General features: G+C 45.5%; 1 protein-coding gene and 1 long non-coding RNA gene across 6 annotated transcripts in view; one reads left to right on the top strand and one right to left on the bottom strand.

Annotated features, from left to right (window-relative positions):
• Positions 1 to 7,897: 7,897 nt before the first annotated feature.
• Positions 7,898 to 14,616, bottom strand: Nlrp6 (NLR family pyrin domain containing 6). Of its 2 annotated transcripts, none has more exons than XM_034511329.2 (8): positions 14,402 to 14,616; positions 13,581 to 13,874; positions 13,357 to 13,386; positions 11,412 to 13,143; positions 10,558 to 10,650; positions 9,315 to 9,485; positions 9,072 to 9,239; positions 7,898 to 8,655 (listed from the first exon to the last, which is right to left on the bottom strand). In XM_034511329.2, exons 1-8 carry the CDS (start codon positions 14,424 to 14,426, stop codon positions 8,562 to 8,564), a joined length of 2,607 nt encoding a protein of 868 aa, XP_034367220.2. In that variant the 5' UTR covers positions 14,427 to 14,616; the 3' UTR covers positions 7,898 to 8,561. The 2 variants fall into 2 exon arrangements, with proteins under 2 accessions (XP_034367220.2, XP_076769197.1); XM_076913082.1 differs by having other exon boundaries at positions 13,581 to 13,852.
• Positions 12,992 to 21,505, top strand: part of LOC143434447 (uncharacterized) — a 32,419-nt gene continuing 23,905 nt past the window's right edge. For all 4 annotated transcript variants that reach the window (XR_013103930.1, XR_013103929.1, XR_013103925.1 and 1 more), the window contains exon 1: positions 12,992 to 13,126. This is a non-coding gene — a long non-coding RNA (uncharacterized LOC143434447). The remainder of the gene's footprint in view (positions 13,127 to 21,505) is intronic.

Here is a 21,505-nt window from a genome sequence, read left to right as displayed (position 1 = left end):
CACTGTGTGGATCCCAGGATCAAACTCAGAGCAGCAGTCTTGGTAGCAAGCTCCTTTACCCACTGAGCCATTTTGCTGGCCCCATTTTTATTAAAAATTTGTATACTTATTTGTTGAGGTTTTGTCTTTTACTGTCTATTGTAATACTAAGTGTGGTTCCTCAAAGCCTGGAGTTTGCATATAGCCCCTGGACCCTGTCCCCAAGTTAATTCTGATTGGTGATAAAGATGCTGACAGCCCATAACTTGTGTATATGTGTGGGAGAGTCATAGGTGGGGTTGAGGTTTTCTTGAGCTTAGAAAGAGTAGACCAAGAGGAGGAAAGAAGAGAAAAAAGAAGGAAGCAGCCATGGAAGAAGAACGCACAGAAGGGAGAGCCTGAGCTGCCATGGGCTAGAGGCCAAGAGAGCGTGGCCAGAGGGCTGACCAACTGGAGCTGAGAGCAGCCCAGATGGAACAATGAAACACAGTAAGTGATAATTCGGGGTTATCGCTAGGAAGGCAGATTCTAACAGCATGGAGGATAGACAGTTGTTCAGCTACGGTGTTGCCTAAGGAATATTTAAACATATAAAGGCTGTGTGTGCCTTTCATCTGGGAACAAAAATGGTCAGAGGTGAATAGAAACCCCATAAGGGATTAATATTTTTACTACAGTTATTTATTTGTTGGCATTGGTTTTGTTTTTTGTTTTTTGTTTTTTGTTTTTGTTTTTTTTTTGTTTTTTTTTTGGCTACTTTATTGGGTTCTTAAACCTACAACACCAGGTAGGAGAGAAAGGATATAGGGGAAAGGGGCCTAGACCTCTTTAGACCTCTTCCTGCTGCCTTGGGGTGCCAATTTCCTTGGGGGCAAGCCTAGTCTTCTTATGAGGATATCTCCAACTTCTTTTCATCTCTTTGATCATGATCACTTGCCAAACTGCAACAACAGGAACCAGCTTCTACAGCCTCCTCAGAGTACCCCTGCCCTGCCTCAGGCATTTATACCCTCTCAAAAGTGCCCAGAATTCCAAACATAAACTCTTTACAGCTGAGGAAAAAAATCATACTCCTCCTAGTGCATGAGACAAATCATAGTCACCTGCTGTAAAGCAGCCTATTATTCCACACCTGGGATTAAAACAAAACCATATTCACATAACAGAACTGGGTTTTTAAAGAAACCAGAATTCCTGCTACATTCACTTAGTATGTGTTGGGGCGGGGTATGCTCTTACGTGCTTTCCTGTAGCCGGAAGACAACCAGTGGGTGTTGGTTCAGTCCTTCTACCATGTGGGTTCCAGGGATCTAAGTCAGATGGGAAGACTTGGCAGCAAGTGCTTTTCCTACCAAGTGGTCTCACTGCCTTCCTCTTAAGTAAACTCTCTCCTTCCTTGCCCCTCTGAATGTGCTCACTGTTTTGCTGAAGTCATCTACCTCCCACCTTCCCCATTCAAATGCCCACTGCTTCCTGCTACTTGCTGACTTCCATTACTGAACCTGCCAGCTTTCTTAGACCCTAAGACAAAAAAGTCTTATTCTCTTTTCTCATCTCCCTTTTCCTATAAGATTTACAGCTTGCCTGCTGTAATAGCTAATCTTGGTTGTCAACTTGATTAATCTGGAGTCAACTAAAACCCAAACAGTTGGGTATGACTGTGAAGGAATTTCTTGACTGAATCCTTTGATGTGGGAGACCCATCCTAAGTCTGGGATATTTGAGGTAAGAAGACCCACCTTAAATCTGAACCATACCATCTGGTGGCAGCCTACATAAAAGGACATGGCCATTAGTTGGTATTAGATCCTACTTCTTTGGGATTCCAACATGGACTGAAAACCAGCTTAGACATGCAGCCTCAAGGACTCAACAATTACCAGATTCTTGGATTTTCCATTAGGAGATAGCCTAATTATTGAACTAGCTGGACCACAGTCATGATACATGACACATGGTAAATACCTATATGATACAGGGGAACACAACACATGGTAAATACCTATATGATACAGGTACCTATATTATTCTTAAACATCATATATATTTACATACTATATATTTATGTGTCACATATTTACTGGATGATATTCATATATCATCTATATACTTAGTGTTTGTCTCTCTGCTAGGTCCAGAACACCAGCTCCAGGAAAGAAGGTATGGTGGTTTTAATGAGGAATGGGTGTCTTGTAGACTTGGGTATTTGAACACTTGGATCCCAGTTAGAGTGACTATTTGGGAAGGTATAGATAGGTAGTTAGTCAAACAAACAAACAAACAAATATATAAATATAATTAATGTATTTAATATATTCTATTTAGGATATACATATATATTAATTCTAATATTCATTCTATAGGTTCTGTTTCTCCAAAGAAGCCTGAATAATACACTTGCCCTGTTGATTTTCTCTCAAATTCTTTTTTGTTTTTTGTTTGTTTGTTTGTTTTTTGAGACAGGGTTTCTCTGTGTAGCCCTGGCTGTCCTGGAACTCACTCTGTAGACCAGGCTGGCTTCAAACTCAGAAATCCACCAGCCTCCCAAGTGCTGGGACTAAAGGCGTGCGCTACCACCGCCCGGCTTCTCTCAAATTCTTAGCCAAATTGTTTTCCAGCTCTCTTCAGAGTCTATTTTTAAGGAGACTAAGAACCCAGGAACAGGAACTCCAAATTCTCAGTTAACACTAGCAAAGCTATGTATGATTTTGTAGCTTTTGAAATTACATTGCTCAAAAGATACAGCCAGGCTGAAAAAAGTTAATGATTAAGTAAAGTTTAAAAGTTAAATAGAGTGGTATGAGCTGGTTTACTCATTCTCTCAAAGAATCTCCTTTAAATGAGTTTTTAAGTTGGTTTATGAGGTACATCGTTCAGATTTACAGATGAGAGAGGAATGCTGACACAGTTAAATTTAAAAGTCACAAATGGGAGCCTGGGATAGTGTCCCAGGCCAGGCCTTTAATCCCAGCACTAGGGAGGCAGAGGCAGCTAGATCTATGTGAGTTCCAGGCCAGCCTGGTCTACAGAGTGAGTTATATGACAATCAGAGCCACATACTGAGGATTTGTCTTCAAAACAAAACAAGGGGTCACAAACAGGCTGGTTACATAGCATGGGGAAATCCATGGGTTTGCTCTACAGTACTGCATAAACCACACCATGACACTTTGTAATGCTGAAGAGGATGAAGGAAGATCAGAAGTTCAAGGTCATCTTCTACAAAGTGAGTCAGAAGTCAACCTGGGTTATATGATACTCTGCCTTAAAAACAAAGAACAAAGCCAGGTGGTGATGACACACTCCTTTTATCTCAGCACTTGGGAGGGAGAAGCAGGTGAATCTCTGTGAATTTGAGGCCACTCTGGTCTACAGAGTGAATTCCAGGACATCCAAGGTCACATAGACCTTGTCTCAAAAAAAAAAAAAAAAAAGAAAAAAAAGAAGAAAGACTTGACTCTCAACACATAAAAATACAAACTAAACCTTGACTCCTCTTTCTCTTTTCATTGTAAAAATAACTTTTATTTCCTCTGATATATTTGTCATCTCCAAGGCTCAGGCCTAGTCCTAGAATTTTCTAGCCTCTGTACAATCTAATCTAGGCCTAAAATGTTTTCAGCCTCCAAGACTTGCTGGTGAGACTAGACTTTTCCTAGTTCTTTTTGGCTCTGGCTGACTGGCTCAACTCAGCTGTTCTGACTTAAACTCCTCTCCAAATTGACTGATTCAATATGGCTCCTCTCTCTTGGCCTTTCCTGGTCAAACTAACTTTGACAATCTGTTCTAATCTTCTGGCTCCTTCTCATTCTCTGACACATTCTGTCCTCACCTGTGTCTAGCTTGTTCTCTCTCTGCAACCTGTCTCTGTAAAACTCTCCTGAAAAACTGCCCTCTCTCTCTCTTCTGCCCTCTCTCTTCTGCACTGCCTCTTAAGTAGCTTCTCTGTCTTCTCGTGAAAGTTGGGCAGATCCTATTCTGTCAAATCTTTCTCTGATCCATCACTTTGTCTGCCACTCAATTAGACATCACTTTCAAACATGAGTGTTTCCTTCTACAAACTAACTTTACCTTCGTTATTTGGAATTAAAGGCGAGTGCTAAGGCTGAGCCACACCACGATTAGAAGCAGTTTTTTCTTTCAGTAAGTAACACAATCTCGGAGTTCACAGTGTGATCAGATAGCCAACAACATTCCAAATCTTCTTAATTTTCCCAGTCTTCCTGCACACAGTTGTATTATGTGTTAATCTACCACATGTGTGTGTCTCACACTGTGATCTGTTTGTGTATTGAACATGCACTTGACACATCACACACCTATTTATTTTGTGTTTCATACATACATTTAGTGTATTAGGTCCTATATATTTACTGCATTTTGTTTCTGTATGGTTGGGGGCTGGTCTGGGGCTGCTATGTTTCGTCACCTGGATGGGGGGGTGCAGGTAGGGATCACAAGGAAAGGAAGAAGGAGGGAGAAGGAGAAGGAAGACAGATTGAACAGGAGGTCTCTGTTACACATGATGAACCAGGAGAATGTTGCTGAGCGAAATGACCCCTGAGGACAAACTGATGGAACAGAAGTAACCCAAGCAAGACTGAAACAACAAGTACTTGGGGAGCACAGCTGAGAAATAGTCTAGCATAGAAGAATAGATTAGGGTTAATTGCCCAGTAAATGTGCTAAGGCTGATTAATTAAGTCTAGTAGGTCTCAGTATTGATTACTGGAGGGCTGGCCCAGTCATATTAAGAACTGACAGAGTTAATAAATGTCATTTATCACAACATTGTATCATATGGGCATTTACCATATTTTATGTATCAGATATATATCTATGATTATACATCATACACATTTACATATCATAGTTTTTTTTTTTTTTTTTTTTTTTTTTTTTTTTTTTTTTTTTTTTTTTTTTTTAGAGAAAGTATAGGAGGTGCAGCCTTGCTGGAAGAAGTATGTCATTGGGGATGGGCTCTGAAAGATTATATCCTTGCACCACTTCCAATTTGCACTTTCTGATTCATGATTGCCATAGAAGATGTGAGCTCTCCGTATCCTGTTCCTGCCACTGTGCCTGTCAATTGCTGCTATGCTGCCCTGCCATGACAGACTGTTATTTCCCTGGAACAATAAACAAAAACAGGCACTGTCCTCCTTCAGTTGCCTTTGATTATGTTTTTGTGGTTGTTTTTGTTTGTTTGTTTGTTTAATCACAGCAACAGAAAAGTAACTAATATAGAAGTTGGTACCAGGAATGGGGTTTTTCTTTAAAGAACCTGACCATGTTGGAGTCTGGAATATGGAAGACTTTGGAATTTTGGCCTAGAAACGTGGCTGAATGCTGTAAAAGGCACTTAAAGAGCCATTCTAGTCAGACCCTGTAAGACAGAGGTACTGTGAGTAATTTAGATTATAGAGGCCCAGCTGAAGAGATTTCAGAGGATACAATATTGCCTACTGGGCAGAAGACAATTTTTAGATATTTTTCGCAAAAAATCTAGCTGCCTTCTGCCCTTGTACTAAGAAATTGTCTGAAGTTAAACTTTAAAGTAACAGGCACATTTTTCCAGTGGAGGAAATTTTGAGACAAGATAATATTGAATCTGTGCATGGTTGTTACTGATAACACTAGTGCAGGTCTACAGTGGAAAAGAGCAAGTGTTAATTACAAAACGTACAGTTTAGACAGGAACACTGAGAAGCCTAAGGTAGCCAGGGTTTGTGCTAGTAGAGAGGCTGTACTTGTTTTTTTGTTTGTTTGATCTTGGTTTTTCCAGACAAGATTTCTCTGTGTAGCCCTGGCTCTTCTGGAACTCACTCTTTAGACAAGGCAGACACTGAACCCACAGAGATCCACCTGCTTCTGCCTCCTGAGTGCTGAGATTAAAGTGTGTGCCATCAACACCTGTTTGAGACATAATTGTTGAGGAGTGCCATTAAGGAGAGGACCACTCTGCCCTGGAACAAAGAGAAGGGTGTCTTTAGGATAAGACCTTACGCAGCTAAGCTTCCAATTAATGAATTTTCTGTTCCTAAAAAGCAATTTAAAACAAGCAAGCAAGCAAGCAACCAACCAACCAACCAATGTCTGCTAATGTGACCCAGGCCAATCCTGGCAGTTGTCCGTGTGGCATTACCTGTAGAGTATGAAGGATGCATGTGTAAAGGGGTCATGGATTCCTTTTTTAATTCTTAATTTTTATTTAGTGTGAATGGATGTTTTGCCTGCACATATGTCTGTGCACCATGTGTGTGTCTGGTGCCTACAGAGTTCAGAGAGAGCCCTGGAGTCCATGGAAAAAGAGTTACAGACAGTTGTGAAATGCCATATGGGTGCTGAGAACTGAACCTGGGTCCTCTGGAACAGCAGCAAACGTTCCTGAGTGCTGAGCCATCTCTCCGACCCAGGGATCATGAATTCTTACTCAGTAGCTTCAGAGAGACAGGGTGGCTGGGCAACCTGTGGCAAGGAATTCCCTACAAGGGGGCAGTGAGAGACCATTGTGTGAAGCTGTAAAAGTGAAGCCTGGGTTGTAGGGGGGACCTCGGGATGTTGGAGATCCAACTGTGGGACATCTGCCAAGGAGAGCTGCATACAGGGAGTCTAACCAGCCCAACAGAGAGACACATGTTGCAGGCAACAAAACTGGAGGGGCAAAGCAATCTAAGTTCCTTCACTCTTTAGTCTGAGACACTGGGTATTGAGCTACAGGATTGGATGTTTTCCATGCTGAGTGATGGTTTGCTATGGCCTAATAATTTGTCACTATGACAAATTCTTCTTTGTTTAAAATAGTAGAGTGTGTTCAGTGCCATTATATGTTGGAAGTTTGTAAGTTACTTTTTGATTTTGCAGGGGACTAATTAAGAGATTGTCTTGAGTCTTGGAAGAGACTTTGGACTTTTAAACAGTGGTGAGACTATGAAGGACTATGGCATCTTTTGAAGTTGGGCTAAATGTATTTTGCATTATAATGTGTTTAAGGGCCAGGGAGTGGAACACTGTGGTTTGAATGAAGAATGTCCCCCATAGGCTCAGGCATTTGAACACTTGGTCCCAGTTGGTTGTGTTGCTTGAGGGAGGTTTAGGAGGTGCATCCTGATGAAGCAGTATGCAGGAAGGCTTTGGGAGATTGCGATCTTTCTCTACTCTCAGTTTCTTCTTTCTGCTGCATGCTTGCCTTTGTAGATGTAAGCTCTCAGCTTCCTGCTCCTGCAGCCATGCCTGCCAACTGCTGCCATGCTTTCCTAGGAAGGATTCCTATCCTTCTGGAACCCCATGGCGATTTTAATTATAAATGTCCCATGTGGGTTTGGAGATCTGTCTTAGTTACGGTTCTATGCAGTGAGGAGGCACCATGACCAAGACAGGTTATAGAAGAAAACATTTAATTGGGCCTTGCTTAGAGTTTCTGAGGATTAGTCTACAATCATCATGGTGAGTAGCGGGTAGTATAGCAGCAGGATGGTGCTGGAGCAGCAGCTGGGACCTCGCTTCTGATCTGTAAGTTGGAGGTAGCCAGACTACAGCAAGGGTGGTCCTGGCATGGGCTTTGACACCTCAGCGTCTGCATCAGCTCCAATGACATGGCTCCAACACCACACTTCTAATGCTTACCAAACAGTTCCACCAACTGGGAACTAGACATTCATTTATATATGAGCCTATGGGGACTTCTCATGCAGTGCTGGGCAGAGAAGACTCAGTTCTGGGGCATCCATGGCTCACCCAGGCTCTGAAGGCCAAGCCTTTCTTGCAAACTTTCTGCAGTCAGGCCAGCATGCCAAGCCTGTTTCATCAGTGGTGGACTGCGGATTAAACCTTGGCCTGTGTTTGTGTTTATAGGGAAGATAATGTTAACACCTACTTTGATACTTTGACAAGTGTTACAGAGATCAACAAAAGAAACTCCAAAAGAAATTTTATTGTGTTGGGAGAGATTCCCTGTGTTGTGCCAGCTCCCACCATCAATGGAAGCTGTCACTCTTCTGGCTCCTTTCCTGTATCTCTCAGGCAGCAAGTGGATCCCTCTGGGCTAAAGCCCTAAGGCTTCAGAGATGGCATCCTTTCAAAAGCCAACACCCCAAATCCCAGACTGGAATGGTGATCCACCTATCTTCTGCCTACAGAGGGTAGAACTCTGGGGGCCTATACCCACCCATGTGACAGCTGGGAGCCAGATCACAGATGAGTGACTTCATTCAGTGACATGCTCACTTACTGAATACTTCTCTTACTGTTGGGATTATCTTCAAGGGACAGAATGGTGACCCCAGAAGGGAAGGTATTGGTGGTTGTGGGGCTGAAGGAAGACTAACCTCAGAGTGTCTGGGGCAGGGCATGTGCCAGGCTGTCCAGGAGTTATCAAGGGCCTACATCTATCTGGGTCTTTTGCTTGCCCTTCTGTAGCTTCTTGGACTGACAGACTTGCCTGGAGGGAGAAGCTGGCATCTTGCTTTTGAATGGGGACGAAGTATTCAGAAGGACTTTGGCTACAGCAGCTTCCATCCTGTTCTGGACTCCAGGGCCTCAGAAGACACTGCTTTATCCCTCCAGAGTCTGAGATGTGTGCCTCATTTCGAATGTATGATGACCAGATCTGGCCTTGATGCCTTCACAGCTTGAAGGTCTCTCAGTGAGTTTTCAGTCAGCTCCACAGAGGTCAGACTGCAGCCACATGCATAAGACAGAAGGGACAGACCAAGAATACAGGTCAACAGGGGCAAAGGTCAACCAGCTGGGGGAAGAACCCAGGGCTTGAGGTGTGAGCGGAGTGGTTGGAGTTGCCTGCTTAGGATTTAACAAGTACCAGATACAGTCAGTTGGAATCTCTTAAAAGTGAAGGCTCTTTGAGGGAATATTAGCAGAGGGCTCTGCTCAGAGTGTCTCCACAGCTTCGGGATATTTGTTTGAGACCCAGAGCTCTGGATAGGCCCGCAGAAGGTAAGTCTTTATAGGCTGGGCACCCAGATCTGTGTGTGAGTTCGATCATGTTTGAGGTCTCAGAGGAGACTCCTAAGCACCTACTTCCACCTAGAGTTCACAGGCTATGTCCTCAGTGCCATGCCTCCTCCTGCCTTTACCTGAGGGTCTTTAGGCAGCATTTAGGATGCTTCAGGGCTGAACACAGAGGTTCCACCATGGGGCCAGGCAGCTGACAGCCACTGAGGTCCAGAGTGGTCAGGATTGGGCTCTGCTGGAGCACGATGACCAGGTAATGGATCACCTGGTGGAGGCCAGGCAGCTGCATCCTGTGGGGAGAGACAACCTCAGGGGTTGCTGGAGGTATGGTTCCCTACCTCTACCCCTTCAAAACCAGGCCTCACCTGAGTGTCTGCACCTGGCACTTGGGCCAAGCCAGGCCTTCGCTCAGTAAACGCAGACCTGTGTCAGTGAGCCGGACCTGGAGGAGGCCAAACTCCCTTAGGGCAGGAGCTACCTTCAGGGCCTCAGAAAGGTCTCGACAAACTGCATCAGGGAGTTTGCAGTGTGACAAGCTGTGGTCAAGAAGCATGTAGATTGCTGTTAGACTAGCCGCTTCTTTATGTCCAGCTGAACAAACTACCTATTCTCTGGTAGGCCTGGTAGTCAGTCAGGAAATCTACAGTTCTTCATAATTTCTTTTGGATGGGCTGACAGTCAATCCAATGGCTGAGCAGGTGTCTCCACGGCTAAGCAGTCATCCCCAATGTCTGAGCTGTGATCTCCTCTGGCTGAGTAGTCATCCCCACTGGCAAGGCAGTCATCCTTAGTGGCTTGTGCAGTCATCACCAGTGGTTAAGTAGTCATCCCCAATAGCTGAGCAGTCATCCCCAGTGGTTAAGTAGTCATCCCCAATAGCTGAGCAGTCATCCCCAGTGGCTGAACAGCTCTGCTGTTTCTGATTTCTTCACTGTTTCCTATTACAAACCACGACCTGAGCCCCTCTGTGTACTTGGATTCCTGGTAGAATTCCTGAGCTGAATATGACCGTTTGACTCCTTTTGTTTTATTTTCATGATGCTGGGCCTCCACCCTCATGGAGCCAGCTTTCCTCCTCATCCTGTATTGATGTATGACTGACTCTGCTTCCTTATGGCCTGCCTCTGTCGGTTCCTGTGACTTTCCTTACTCTCTGCTCGCTGGTGATAGCTAACAGCAATAGAAAACCTATCATATGCTACCAACTCTACCCATGATGCCTCAGGAAATCTTATACCAATTCTCTGAGCTAGGATCCGTTGGCTATCTTACAGGGAGGAAACCAACGGATGTGCAGACTGATTTGCTGAAAGGCACAGAGAGGCAGGATGTACCAGCTTCTGACCTCCCTGAACACTTTCCTGCAGAGGGATGGCCCAGCAGTGTCCATCAGCACTTGGGAGCTTCAGAAAAACACTGTTGCTTTCTCTGTCTGTCCCCAAAGGCTGTGCTGGCCTCTGACTCCCATGGCCAGCCCTTCCCTGACAGCCCCGAATAGTGGGGAAACCAGGTAGGCCTATGTCCCTGGCCTTCTCTAGAAGGCAAATTCTGTCTCTGCCCTGGCCACCCAGGTGTAAATCCCCTCCACACTGGAGCACGGTGACTTACATCAGAATACTCAGATGACACTGCGGGGTAGTCATTGTGTCACAGAGTGGACGCAGCAAGGAGACAGGGGGTTGTTTCTTGGTGCTCTGAGAACTGTAGGCAGAGAAAGAACAAGGTTGATGTCTGTAGCACTCCTTCCACTTTCTAGAAAGGCCTCAATCCTTCCTACCTAAGGACCTGAGGTTTTAGAACTATCATGTATCCCACATCACTTGCATCCCCTCCCCCAAGAAATTTAAACAAAACCCAAGTGTGGGCTGCAGGTCCCTAGGACCAGGTCCTTCCATTTTCCTGATATATCTTCTCAACAGAGGGTGAGCTATCAGACAAATATTGAGTTAGAGCTGAGTTCATAGGAAGCAAATGTCCATGTCCATGTAGGAAGCTAGGATCAGGTGGAGGATGGGCGGGGAAGAGGATAAGGAATAGTGTGGTCAATGAGGGTACCTTGGGGCCAGCAGTTGGGCCCAAGTGGTGGAGCAGGAGTAGGCTTTGCAGACAGACAGCAAATAGTGTTGGGAATGGAGGGAACACCAGGTACAAGGCTCAGCTCACAGAGGACATGGCATATTCCAGAATGTGTAAGACAGTGCATCAAAGAGGGGGCTGGGCTGCTTCATGGAACTACATTGGCTGAGCTTGGAGGGCTGCCTTGATCTGGATGACTGAGAGTCGGCATGGTGAGGTCACTGAGGACGAGTTAGAGACAGCTGCCTTGGAAGGGGTCAGGAAAGCAGTCCTGATGTCCTCTCTGCCATCTGGGTTGTCAGGTGTGGAATGCTTCTCAGCTCAATGGGTATGGGTGTGTGGGCACAAATAGCACCGGTGAGGACAACCTTACCCTGTAAACTCACCCCTTCAGCCGCTTCAACAGGTTCTTCTTCTTCTTCTTCTTCTTCCCCTTTGCTTCCACCAGCCCACAGCTCACCAGTCTCAGAGCCTGACCATCTGGGCTGCACTTCATACAGTAGCTCAGAACCTCAAGGTCCATGCTGGTCAACCTAATTCGCTCCAGTACTATCTCTGGAAGTTTGCTGAGAGCCTGGCGAACAAAATCCTCCTCCTGGGTCTCATACAGGCAGTACAACAGCTCCAGTCCAAAACTGAGATCCTCCTCCTCCTCCTCCTCTGCTTCCTCTGTGTCCTCCAGCTCATCATTCCTATTTGCTCTTACTGGTGCCCCCTTGTGGTGGCTCTGTTTTTGTACCCACTGTAGGGTGTCTTTTTTTACATGCTCTGGCACCACACAGCCAAAATGCTTTCCAATGTCACCAATCCTCTCTTTACTTAGCAGGCCAAAGAGGAATCGAGTAGTGAGTGCAAGATGACCCCGCAGCTCTGCGTCAGAGTTCAGGAGCTTCTGCACACCTCCTGCGGGGGTCCCTGGAGCTCGCTCAGCCTCTAGTAGGTATGACAATGCAGCCAAGAACTCCTGGAAGCTATGGTCAATGAACTGGTAGGTGACCATAGTTTCTAGGACTCCAGGCAGCTCCTTCTTGCTGAGAAATATCGTCTGAACTTGGGAACCCTGAAGTTTCAATTCCTCCAGGTCCTTTTCTGAGAACTGTGCTTTATGATTCAGGATGCCCTCCCGGGCCAGGCGGCAGAGCATGCGCAGCTCTCCCTGAACCCGGGGTCCTGCAGACTTCAGCATGCTGATGATGAAGAGCAGGTACACAGAAGTAGTGGTCTTGGAGATACGAGACAGATCCTGGCCCAGCGCTAGCTGCTGCTGCAGCACTGTGCAAACGATCCAGCACACGAATGGCACAAAGCACAGAGCAAATAGGGTCTCATTCTCTTTCACAAAGCGGTAAGCGCGCTCCGCCTTCCTCTCGTCCAGGAAGAACTTGAAGAAATACTTTTTCTTGTCTTTGTCTGAGAAGCCGCGCACTTCTGCGCACTGTGGCGAGCACAGTCTGCCCTGCAGCCTCCCGGGGTCGGCATTGCGTGTAGTGACCAGCAAGAGGGCAGATGGTAAGAGCTCCTTGCTCAGCAGCCCGCTCAGCACTCTCAAGCCACTGGTTGGCTCGAAAGGGTCTTTGCAGGGAGTGGCCTCCGGGGCTGCTAAAGTAGGCAGCTCGTCTGCACCGTCCAGGATGAACAGTAGGCGACTGGGTTGCTCCAGTATCTGCTCCACTGGCGCAGTGCGGTCCGGGCACTGGTCTAATATCAGGTCCGCCAAGCTGCGCGGATCCCGCTGCTCCAGCAGCTCTCCGCAAGGCATGAAGAAGGCAAAGTCCACCTGGTTGTGGTATAGCTTGCCTGCTGCCCAGTCGTAGAGGATTTTCTTGGCGGCCATGGTTTTGCCTATGCCTGCCGGGCCCTGCAGCACCACGGTCATCGGATGCTGCCCCACGTCGTCATTTCCCCGGAAGAGCCGATTAAGAGTGTGAGTGTCCGAGCGCCTAGCTCGCTCGGGCTCAGGCTCCTCTGATGGCCCCAGCACCTTGTCTTCCACAGCGCCTCTCTCTGGCGCGATTAGCAGCTTGGTGAAGCGCTTGTTGATCTTCACGGAGCGGGCATTCCTCTCTTTCACCTTAGCATGCTTTCTTTGTACGTGCTCACGGTAAGTCTTCTTGTATTCTGTAAGGCATAAGATCGTGGAAGATAAGGATGGGCTCTAAGCCACTCTGGAACCAATTCTCTGCCTCTCTAAATCTGCGTTCCCTTTCCTCTATTGTCCCATAGCTTCCTCCTCCAGCCATCTCACAGCCAAGGATCCCTAAGCAGTGCCCAGGAAACTTGGGCTCCATGAGGGGCACAATACCTTTCACTTGTGTGCCCCACAGAACTTACTTGAGAGAATCGCTGAGGTGGGGCCGAGTCCTGGAAGGCAAACCAGAAATGAGGCTTTCTGAGCATGAGGGATAGGGCAAGGCATTCCTGAGAGTTTCTCATGGAACTATTCCTCCCCCCAGACTCCCTATTAGCCCAAGCAAGAAATTGATCTTCCCCAGGAGAACAGTGGGGATCAAGGCCGAGTCCCTGGATTCGACCCCATCCTACTCTGCTCAGCTTACTCTGCAGCTGTTGCTCCTTGAGTCGCAAGGCCACATCTCGAATATCCGACTTCTTCAGGACCTGTCGGGTCATTTCTATGGCTGGTTTTGGCTCATAGAACTCTATAAGCTTGTAGACGAGGTCCACGACGTCTGCTCGCTCCAGCTGCCCCCACGGGATGCTGCGGCCATTGAGGGGCGCATCCCTCAGCTTGTGGCGAAAGCGCTTCAGCTGCTCCTGGCTCAGATCCTCCAGTGCGGCCAGAAGTAGCTCCCTTGCCACTGCCTCCGTGCTGTGGATGGGCAGAGTTGTCACTGACAGATCCTGAATAGGATCTGTCCCTGAACTCCCAAAGCACCTCGGGTCACACATCGCACATTCTCCACATGAAGCCCAGGACAATACATTGTAGAGACCCATTGGGTGTTCCAAGGCTTCACTTCAAATTATCAGCTATGGTGAAGTGGATCACTCCATGGCTAGTCTTTCTGCATCTTTCTTTTCTGCCCACACCAGATAAAGCCAGTTAGGGTCCCTACATGGGTCTGTGCTCTCCCTGTCACATCCTCTGATAGGGCTCTAGCATGGCTGGACTCAGACAGGCCAGGCCCTGGTGAGCTTCTTGAATTCTCTGCTCCAAGCTCACACATAGCACACTTTGGTGAGTCCTTTCTGGACCACCTAGACCAGTGGCTAAGTCTGAATCCCTTGTGGGGAGCAGAGTCATAAATGCCCTGGTTTGTGGGCTGGGCATAGAAGATGGGCATGGAATCTCAGCACAAGGCAGGTTCTAGAGGTGAGCCCACTCAACTAGAAAGTTCTCTCTGGAAACCACACTCACCTGGAGCAGGAGGCTCCAGCGGCATCCATGGAGTCTCAGGATCTAACTCTCAGATGCAGAGGCTGGGTGTAGAGGTGATCCTTCCTGGGCTAAACTGGTCTTACCCTGGGTTGGGTGTTTCTCAGTCTTGTTCATTCTAGCTCGGTGGGACTCTTGCTGACAGTCAAAAGGCTCCCACACTAAGCACGGTTTGCAACACCATGTATGTGCTGGACTAGTGACCTTTGGTTGTCTTCTGTTTTATTTTATCAATACTCCTCCTACTGGGTGTGGCGTCCTATGCACCTGTGAGGTGATTCGGATTAAGTGGCTGGCTCACTCACGACCAGAAATGGCCTTCAGGTGCCTTAAATGTTGCAGACAGGGTGTGAAAGTCAAGGGGGCAGGTGTGTGTGGGCAGGGATAAGGCTGGATAGAGAAGGGAACCAGGTCCTCAGCTTTGCAGCCAAGTAATCTTCCCACCCTCAGCTAAAGGGCAGAGTTTGGATGTTTCTGACCCTCAGACCTGCAAGTGACTACAGGGATATGGAGTTCCATTGTGTGGCACAGACGTGCATGTAAGCACGTGTGTATGCCTCCTCATGGCTGAGTTAACATTGTAGTAAACTGAGTGCTTGTAGTAGACTAAATAAAGTCTGTGAAGACCCAGGTCACACAGGCACAGCTGTGTTGCTCTGCAATGCATACCTTTATTTTATATCTCTATCTATCTATCTATCTATCTATCTATCTATCTATCTATCTATCTATTTGAAAATGAGTCTGCTTTGTTTCCTTGTCATCATTATTAAAGGTAGAACATTTGAAGCCCGGGCCAGTGAGAGGACGTATAGGGTAAAGCTGCTTGCCTGACAACTCGAGTTCCATCTCTGGAACCCTCATAAAGGTGGAAAGAGAGAACCAGCTCCACAAAGTTGTCCTCTGACCCTCACACCCAAACTGTGGAATGAATATTCTCCTGTCCTCCAGCAACAAATTTTCCAGGTGATGGAGAGAGGCTGGAGAGATGATAACACTTAAGATTAGCTGTCTCTCAGGCAGAGACTAGACTGTGGTTTCAAGAACCCATGTTAAGTAGCTATCAACCACCTATGACTTCAGCTTCAGGTATTCAAATACTGAACTCCCTCTGCAGGTATTCACATACAAGTGTGTGTGTGTGTGTGTGTGTGTGTGTGTGTGTGTGTGTGTGCATATGCATGTAACACACATGTTTAAATAAAAAGGAAAAAGGGAAGAAATACACATACACATAAAATAAATTTAAAAAAAAAGCAGAAACACTTATGGCATTCCTATTCCGTGGTTTGAAGTATAAGGTCTGGGGGTGGCTCAGCCTGGAAAGCAGTGTCATTGGAAGTCTGGCATAAGCTTGAGGAACAGAGTTTGAATCTCTAGAATCCATTTTAAAGGCATGGTAGCCCACAAGATAAGAAGTGTAATGGTGACAGTCACTGGGTGGCTCTCCCTTGCTGTTTCTAAACCTGATTCAGTTCTGATTCTACTTCATCTTCAGGAGCCCTTAGCATTGTCTTTCAAATGTTGTTTCCTGTCTTCAGAGACTAAGACTGCAGTGCCTGAGACTAAAGAGCAGCACCACTTTGGTTCCTGGGCATCTGTGTTTGGGACCTGGGACCCCAAGGTTGTGGTTAACTCCTCATCTGCTTTAGAAGAACCCTCTGAACTTTGTGCCCCATGCATGTTCAGGATGTGAACAGCTGAGGAAAGACTGTAGTCCAGTTCCAGGGGACACAACTGACCTTCTCCTGGTTTCTGTGGGCACCAGGCACACACATACATATATGACCATACACATAAAATAATAATGATTTAAAAACAGAAACTAGAAAAGCAAAGGCAAATTAAGTTCAAAGTAATTAAGGGAAAAAAAGAACATAATAAAAATCAGAACAGAAATCAATGAAACTGACAGTAAGAAATTAATAAAAATCAAGCTGGTTCTTTGGGAAGAATATCATAAAATACTAGCTAAACAAAGGGAGAAAAAGGAGATAAGATATAAGTTACTTTGGGCTAAGACAGGGAAGTTGGCTCAGATATTTTGGTCATCCTGATAACCCTTAGAAACAGTGATCACAGGAGTGTTCACAGAATTTTGTTTGTTGCCTTGCTTGTTCTTTGACTATTTGTGTTTATTGTCTTGTTTGGTCCTTGACTATTTGCATCTATTGTATTGCTAGTCCCTCAACCTAGAACTGACCTTAATACTTGCATGTAATTCAAATGGTATAAAAGCAAAAAGGAGGAGGGGGGATAGGATACGGGGTTCTAGGGAGGGGAAAGGGGGAAAGGGGATGACATCTGAAATGTAAATAAATAAACTATCCAATTAAAAAAAAAGAAAAAAGGATATAAGTTACTAGTGTTAGAACTGGAGAGAGTTTATCACAATTGATTCCATGAATTAAAGACTCTTCTGGGAGCACTCTGAGCAACCCTCTGTCTACAAATTTATGAAAAATGTGCCAGTCTCCTCCTCCTTGTCCCTCCTCCTCCTCCTCTTCCTCCTCTTCTTCTTCCTCTTCCTCCTCTTCCTCCTCTTCTTCCTCTTCCTCCTCTTCTTCCTCTTCCTCCTCCTCCTCTTCCTCTTCCTCTTCCTCCCCCTCTTTCTTGTTTTGAGACAGGGTCCACTATGAGCCCTGGTTGGCCTGGAACTTGCTATGTAGATCAGGCTGGTGTTGAACACAAGAGAGCCACCTGCCTCTACCTCCCAAGGGCTGGAATTAAAGGCATGTACCACCAAGCCTAGCTGTGTTCCAATTTTTTGAAGAATAAAATCTTCCAAATGCATACAAGTGGTAGTTTGAATAAGGTGTCCTCCACAGGTTTTAGCCTTGATTGCTTAGCCCCATGTGGCAGCCCTGTTTAGCCAGGACACTGGAGGGAGGAAGTATGTCGCTGAGGATGGGTTTTAAGAACCATTTTGAGTTGGCTCTATCTGCTTGGTGCTTTCAGTTTACATGTGAGCTCTTAGTTTCCAGCTTCAGTGGCCATGTCTGCTACCTGCTGTCCCCAGCATTATGGACCCATTATGGATTTTCTGAAACTATAAGACCCTAATAAACCCTTCTGTAAGTTGCCTTGGTCATGGTACTTTATCACAGCAAAGGAAAAGTTACTAATTTAGCTTTTAACTATAGATAAAGAAAATCAGTCAATACTTGGTAACTTTCTAAACATAAGCGTAGGCTCCCATTGTTTCTGATGAGTTCTCTGAAACATTTGAAGAAGTGAATAAGAATTCTCTAAATTCTGTGTGTGTGCGCGTGCGTGCGTGCGTGTGTGTGTGTGTGTGTGTGTGTGTGTGTGTGTGTGCGTGTGTAGGCACACATCTTTAGTCCCAGCACTCAGAAGGCAGAGGCAGGTAGATCTCTGTGACTTTGAGGCCAGCTTGGTCTACAGACAAAGTTTCAAGACAGCTAGAGCTGTTACACAGAGAAATCCTGTCTCAAAAAACCAAACCAAACCAAGCTAACAAAAAACCCTAGGCCACAACCACCACCAACAAAAGAATTCTCTAAATATTAGAGAGGAAACATTTCCTAAAGCACCCAATGAAGCTGCTAATGCCTTACTATGCAAACCTGACAGAGATCTCAAGACAAGGAATCTGTAGACCACTGTATCGTGGGAACACAGACACAGGTGCAGGTCTTCCGTTACATACTAGTAAGCCAGATCCACCTTGTGTAAATATAGTATGCATCACCATCAAGTGGGATTGTTTTCCTAGCAACAGAGATGGTTTAACATTCAGTTATCCATTGCATCACAGGATGGTATCAATAGCGGCAGGAAAGATTTTGAAGCTGGATGTGTAATCTCAGTTTTCAGGAGGTTGAAGGATTAAAAACAGAAAGTTTGAGGCCAGCCTTGGCTACATAGTAAAACTCTGTCCAAAACAAAGTGAAAATGTTAGAACTGTTCTTGACTTAAAAACAAACAAATAAATTTTTTTTAGTAGAGTAAGAATAAAGTAGAACTTTGTCAACTTGGTGAAGAATACCTGTGAGACACTATAGTTAACATCATGCTTACTGTTGACAAACTGGAATATTCCCTTGTAAAACTGAGAATAAGACAAGGTTTGTCTCTTACCTTCATACCCCATAGTAAAACCCTGTCTTAAAAAAGGAGAGGAAGAAAAGAGGTAGAAGAGGAAGAAGAAGAGGAAGAAGAAGAGGAGGAGAATGAGGAGGAGGAGAAAAAGAAGAAGAAGAAGGAGAAGAGGAAGAGGAGGAGGAGAAGGAGAAGAAGGAGGAGAAGGAGGAGAAGGAGGAGAAGGAGGGGGAGGAGGAGGAGGAGGAGGAGGAGGAGGAGGAGGAGAATAAGACAGACTTGCATATAGTAGGACATGGTGGTAGGCATGTGAGGAAAATCCAGGTTTGCACACATTACTGGTTGGTGTGGAAAATGGCATAGCTATCCTAGAAAACAATTTTCTAAAACATTTCTTAAAATGTCAAAATGTTGTTGGGTGTGGTGGTGCATGCCTTTCTTTAATCCTAGCACTTAGGAGGTCGAGGTAAGAGGATCTGTATGGGTTCAAAGTCAGACTGGTCTAGAGAGTTTCAACCCAGCCAGGGTTCCATAAGTTAGGTGCTTAGTTCTCCGAATGTACAAAAACAAACAAACCCACACTGAGTTATTTACAGAAAGTGGTATGATTATAGTTTGTAAATTACATATTTGGAAAGATTTTTAAAAACAGAACCAGCTTTGTACTGTGTTAACAAGAGATATTTAGTCAAAAAGCCTAAGGCCCATGTTGTCACCCAGGCTCCTCAGATTCTCCTGTCCTTTGCTTCTGTGTTTCTCCCCTCAGCTGAGGCAGCCTTGGTGGAGAGGGCAGGGCCATCTTCTGGTGAGGTTCCAGTGCTAGAGCTGGTCCACCTGCTCTCATGGTGCAGGTGAGGCTCACAATGTTGACAGTGGCCAGGGCCTTCACAAATAAGCCAGGCCCAAGTAGCTCAACATTGACCCCAGCTGTCACAGTATCTTTGTTGGTGCTTCCCCTTTGAGTTCTGAAGATGGAACCCAGATCCTTGTGCAGACTGTATCTTTAGCCCTTTTTTTTAAACTTTACTTACTCAAGTAATTTAAATTTAAATTCCTTTAAATTTTAAAGTATGCTTTAAAGGGGGCAATGACCTCATCCTCTGTGGCTCATCACTGCACTACAAGATGGAGGTGGAACAGACACAGGAGTGCTTAGGGATCAACATGACGTCTGTCCTGAGTGGTGCTGGAGATGCAGTCCCCAGCTCAGGTGTAGAGGGCCAGTTTGAGAGGCAGCCAAGATCCTGGAGGATGCTTCAGGGAGACCCACAAATTCTTACTAGTCTCATGGAAAAGGATATGGTCTCCTCTAGAACCCTTGGTCCAGCTTTCAGCCTCGGGGCACTGTGGTACCTGCATCCAAGCATCTTTTAAGGCCAGAGAATGCCCCACAAGAGAAATCTTGTCCTCAGAGCTCACTTTCATGCCTCCTCAGACTGTCTCATCTGTCCTGTCTGCCACCCCACAAGGGCTGCCAAGTAGCCTCAATGGAAGTACCAATGTCTCCAGACAACCTTGGTGTGAGCTATAGTTCTGTGGTAAATCACTTGCCTAGCACATGCCTGGATTTGATCTCCTGCACCCTAGCATGGCTAAATGAGTGAATTAGTAAAAACAAAATAAAATAAAGGACAACATTAGAAAGAAAGAATGCATGTTTCAACCCTGATGGGCCTTGAGGATAGTACACTGAGGATATAAACCAGACATAGGTCAAGTACGGTAGAGTTATTCTAGAAGTTTCCTGGAATCTGCAGATATATAGAAACAGAAAGTGAGCCTGGGTGCCAGGGGCTGGGAGGCTGAGTGTGGGGTAAGTGCTTAATGCGGACAGAGTTCAGCTTTGGAAGACAGTGAGTTCTGAGGTGGGTAGTGCAATGGCTGCACAGGACTGCCAAGTCGCTTTCATGACACTGAGCTGTGCACTTAGATGTGGGCAAGATGGAGAAAGTGTGTTTTCATTTTGTTTATATTTATTTGTGTGCATGTTTGTGTGTCCATGTGAGTGTGATGGTGTGGGCACACATCACACAGAGGTCAGAGGACAACTTGCAGGAGTCAGTTTCCTCTGTGTACCATGTGAGTTCTGGGGAGAGAATTCAGGTAATCAGACCACAGTGGCCTTTACTCACCAAGCCATTTTGCTGGCTCAGAAACTTTATATGTTTTGCTAGCTTTAAAAAAATATGTTTAGTCAACAAAATGATGGACTGGGTATTAGGACTATCTTGTACCTCACTGGTACAATTAGGAATAAGTATGCTCTAACTGTATTTTGAGAGAAAAGTTTTACTTTAACAGGAAGAGTGATATGTAGGAGGAGCTAATTGGGAAGGAGTATTGAGAGGAAGAGATGGAGTAAGGAGAGAAGATGAAGGAGAGGAGAAGCTAGGTGATGAGAGAGAGAAAGAGAGAGGGGGCATGGAGGCAGATGTTCACAGGTCTCCAACAGTCAAAGATAGTTTTTATATCTAGGTTGGGTATTGGGTTATGCTTCTGATTGAGCATTACCAAACTTATAAATCCTTTGATTAACATTTTAAAAAAATCGTATAAAAGCAAAAAGGAAAGGGGGGGCATGGGACAGGAGTTTTTTAGGGAGGGGAAATGGGGAAAGTGGTTGGCATCTTAAATGTAAATAAAATATTAAAAAAATATGTAAGGGTGACATGGAGAGATGGCTCACTGGTTAAGAAAGATCAATGGTTGCTTTCACAGAGGACCCAGGTTCAGTTCCCAGAACCCACATGGTAGCTTGCAACTTCATGTAACTACAGCTCCAGGGGTCCCGATGCCCTCCCCTGTCCTCCAGGCACAGGTAAACACACATACCATACACCCAAACTCATAAAATGAAAATATATAAATCTTTTTAAAAATATGTAAGAGGTCATGGGTTTCATTATAGGACTCCTCTGTTTTTGTTGACATCCTTCCCTGACTCCCACTTTGTGCTGCCCCCTCCTCCTCCTACCACTGACTACCTTTCTTCCTGTCACCTGTTCTGTTTTTTATCCCTCCCCC

Source organism: Arvicanthis niloticus, chromosome 1, assembly GCF_011762505.2.
Source record: "Arvicanthis niloticus isolate mArvNil1 chromosome 1, mArvNil1.pat.X, whole genome shotgun sequence".
In the NCBI taxonomy this organism is placed as follows: domain Eukaryota; kingdom Metazoa; phylum Chordata; class Mammalia; order Rodentia; family Muridae; genus Arvicanthis; species Arvicanthis niloticus.
Note: the sequence above shows the minus strand (reverse complement) of the source record. Positions and strands in the feature narration are given on the sequence as shown.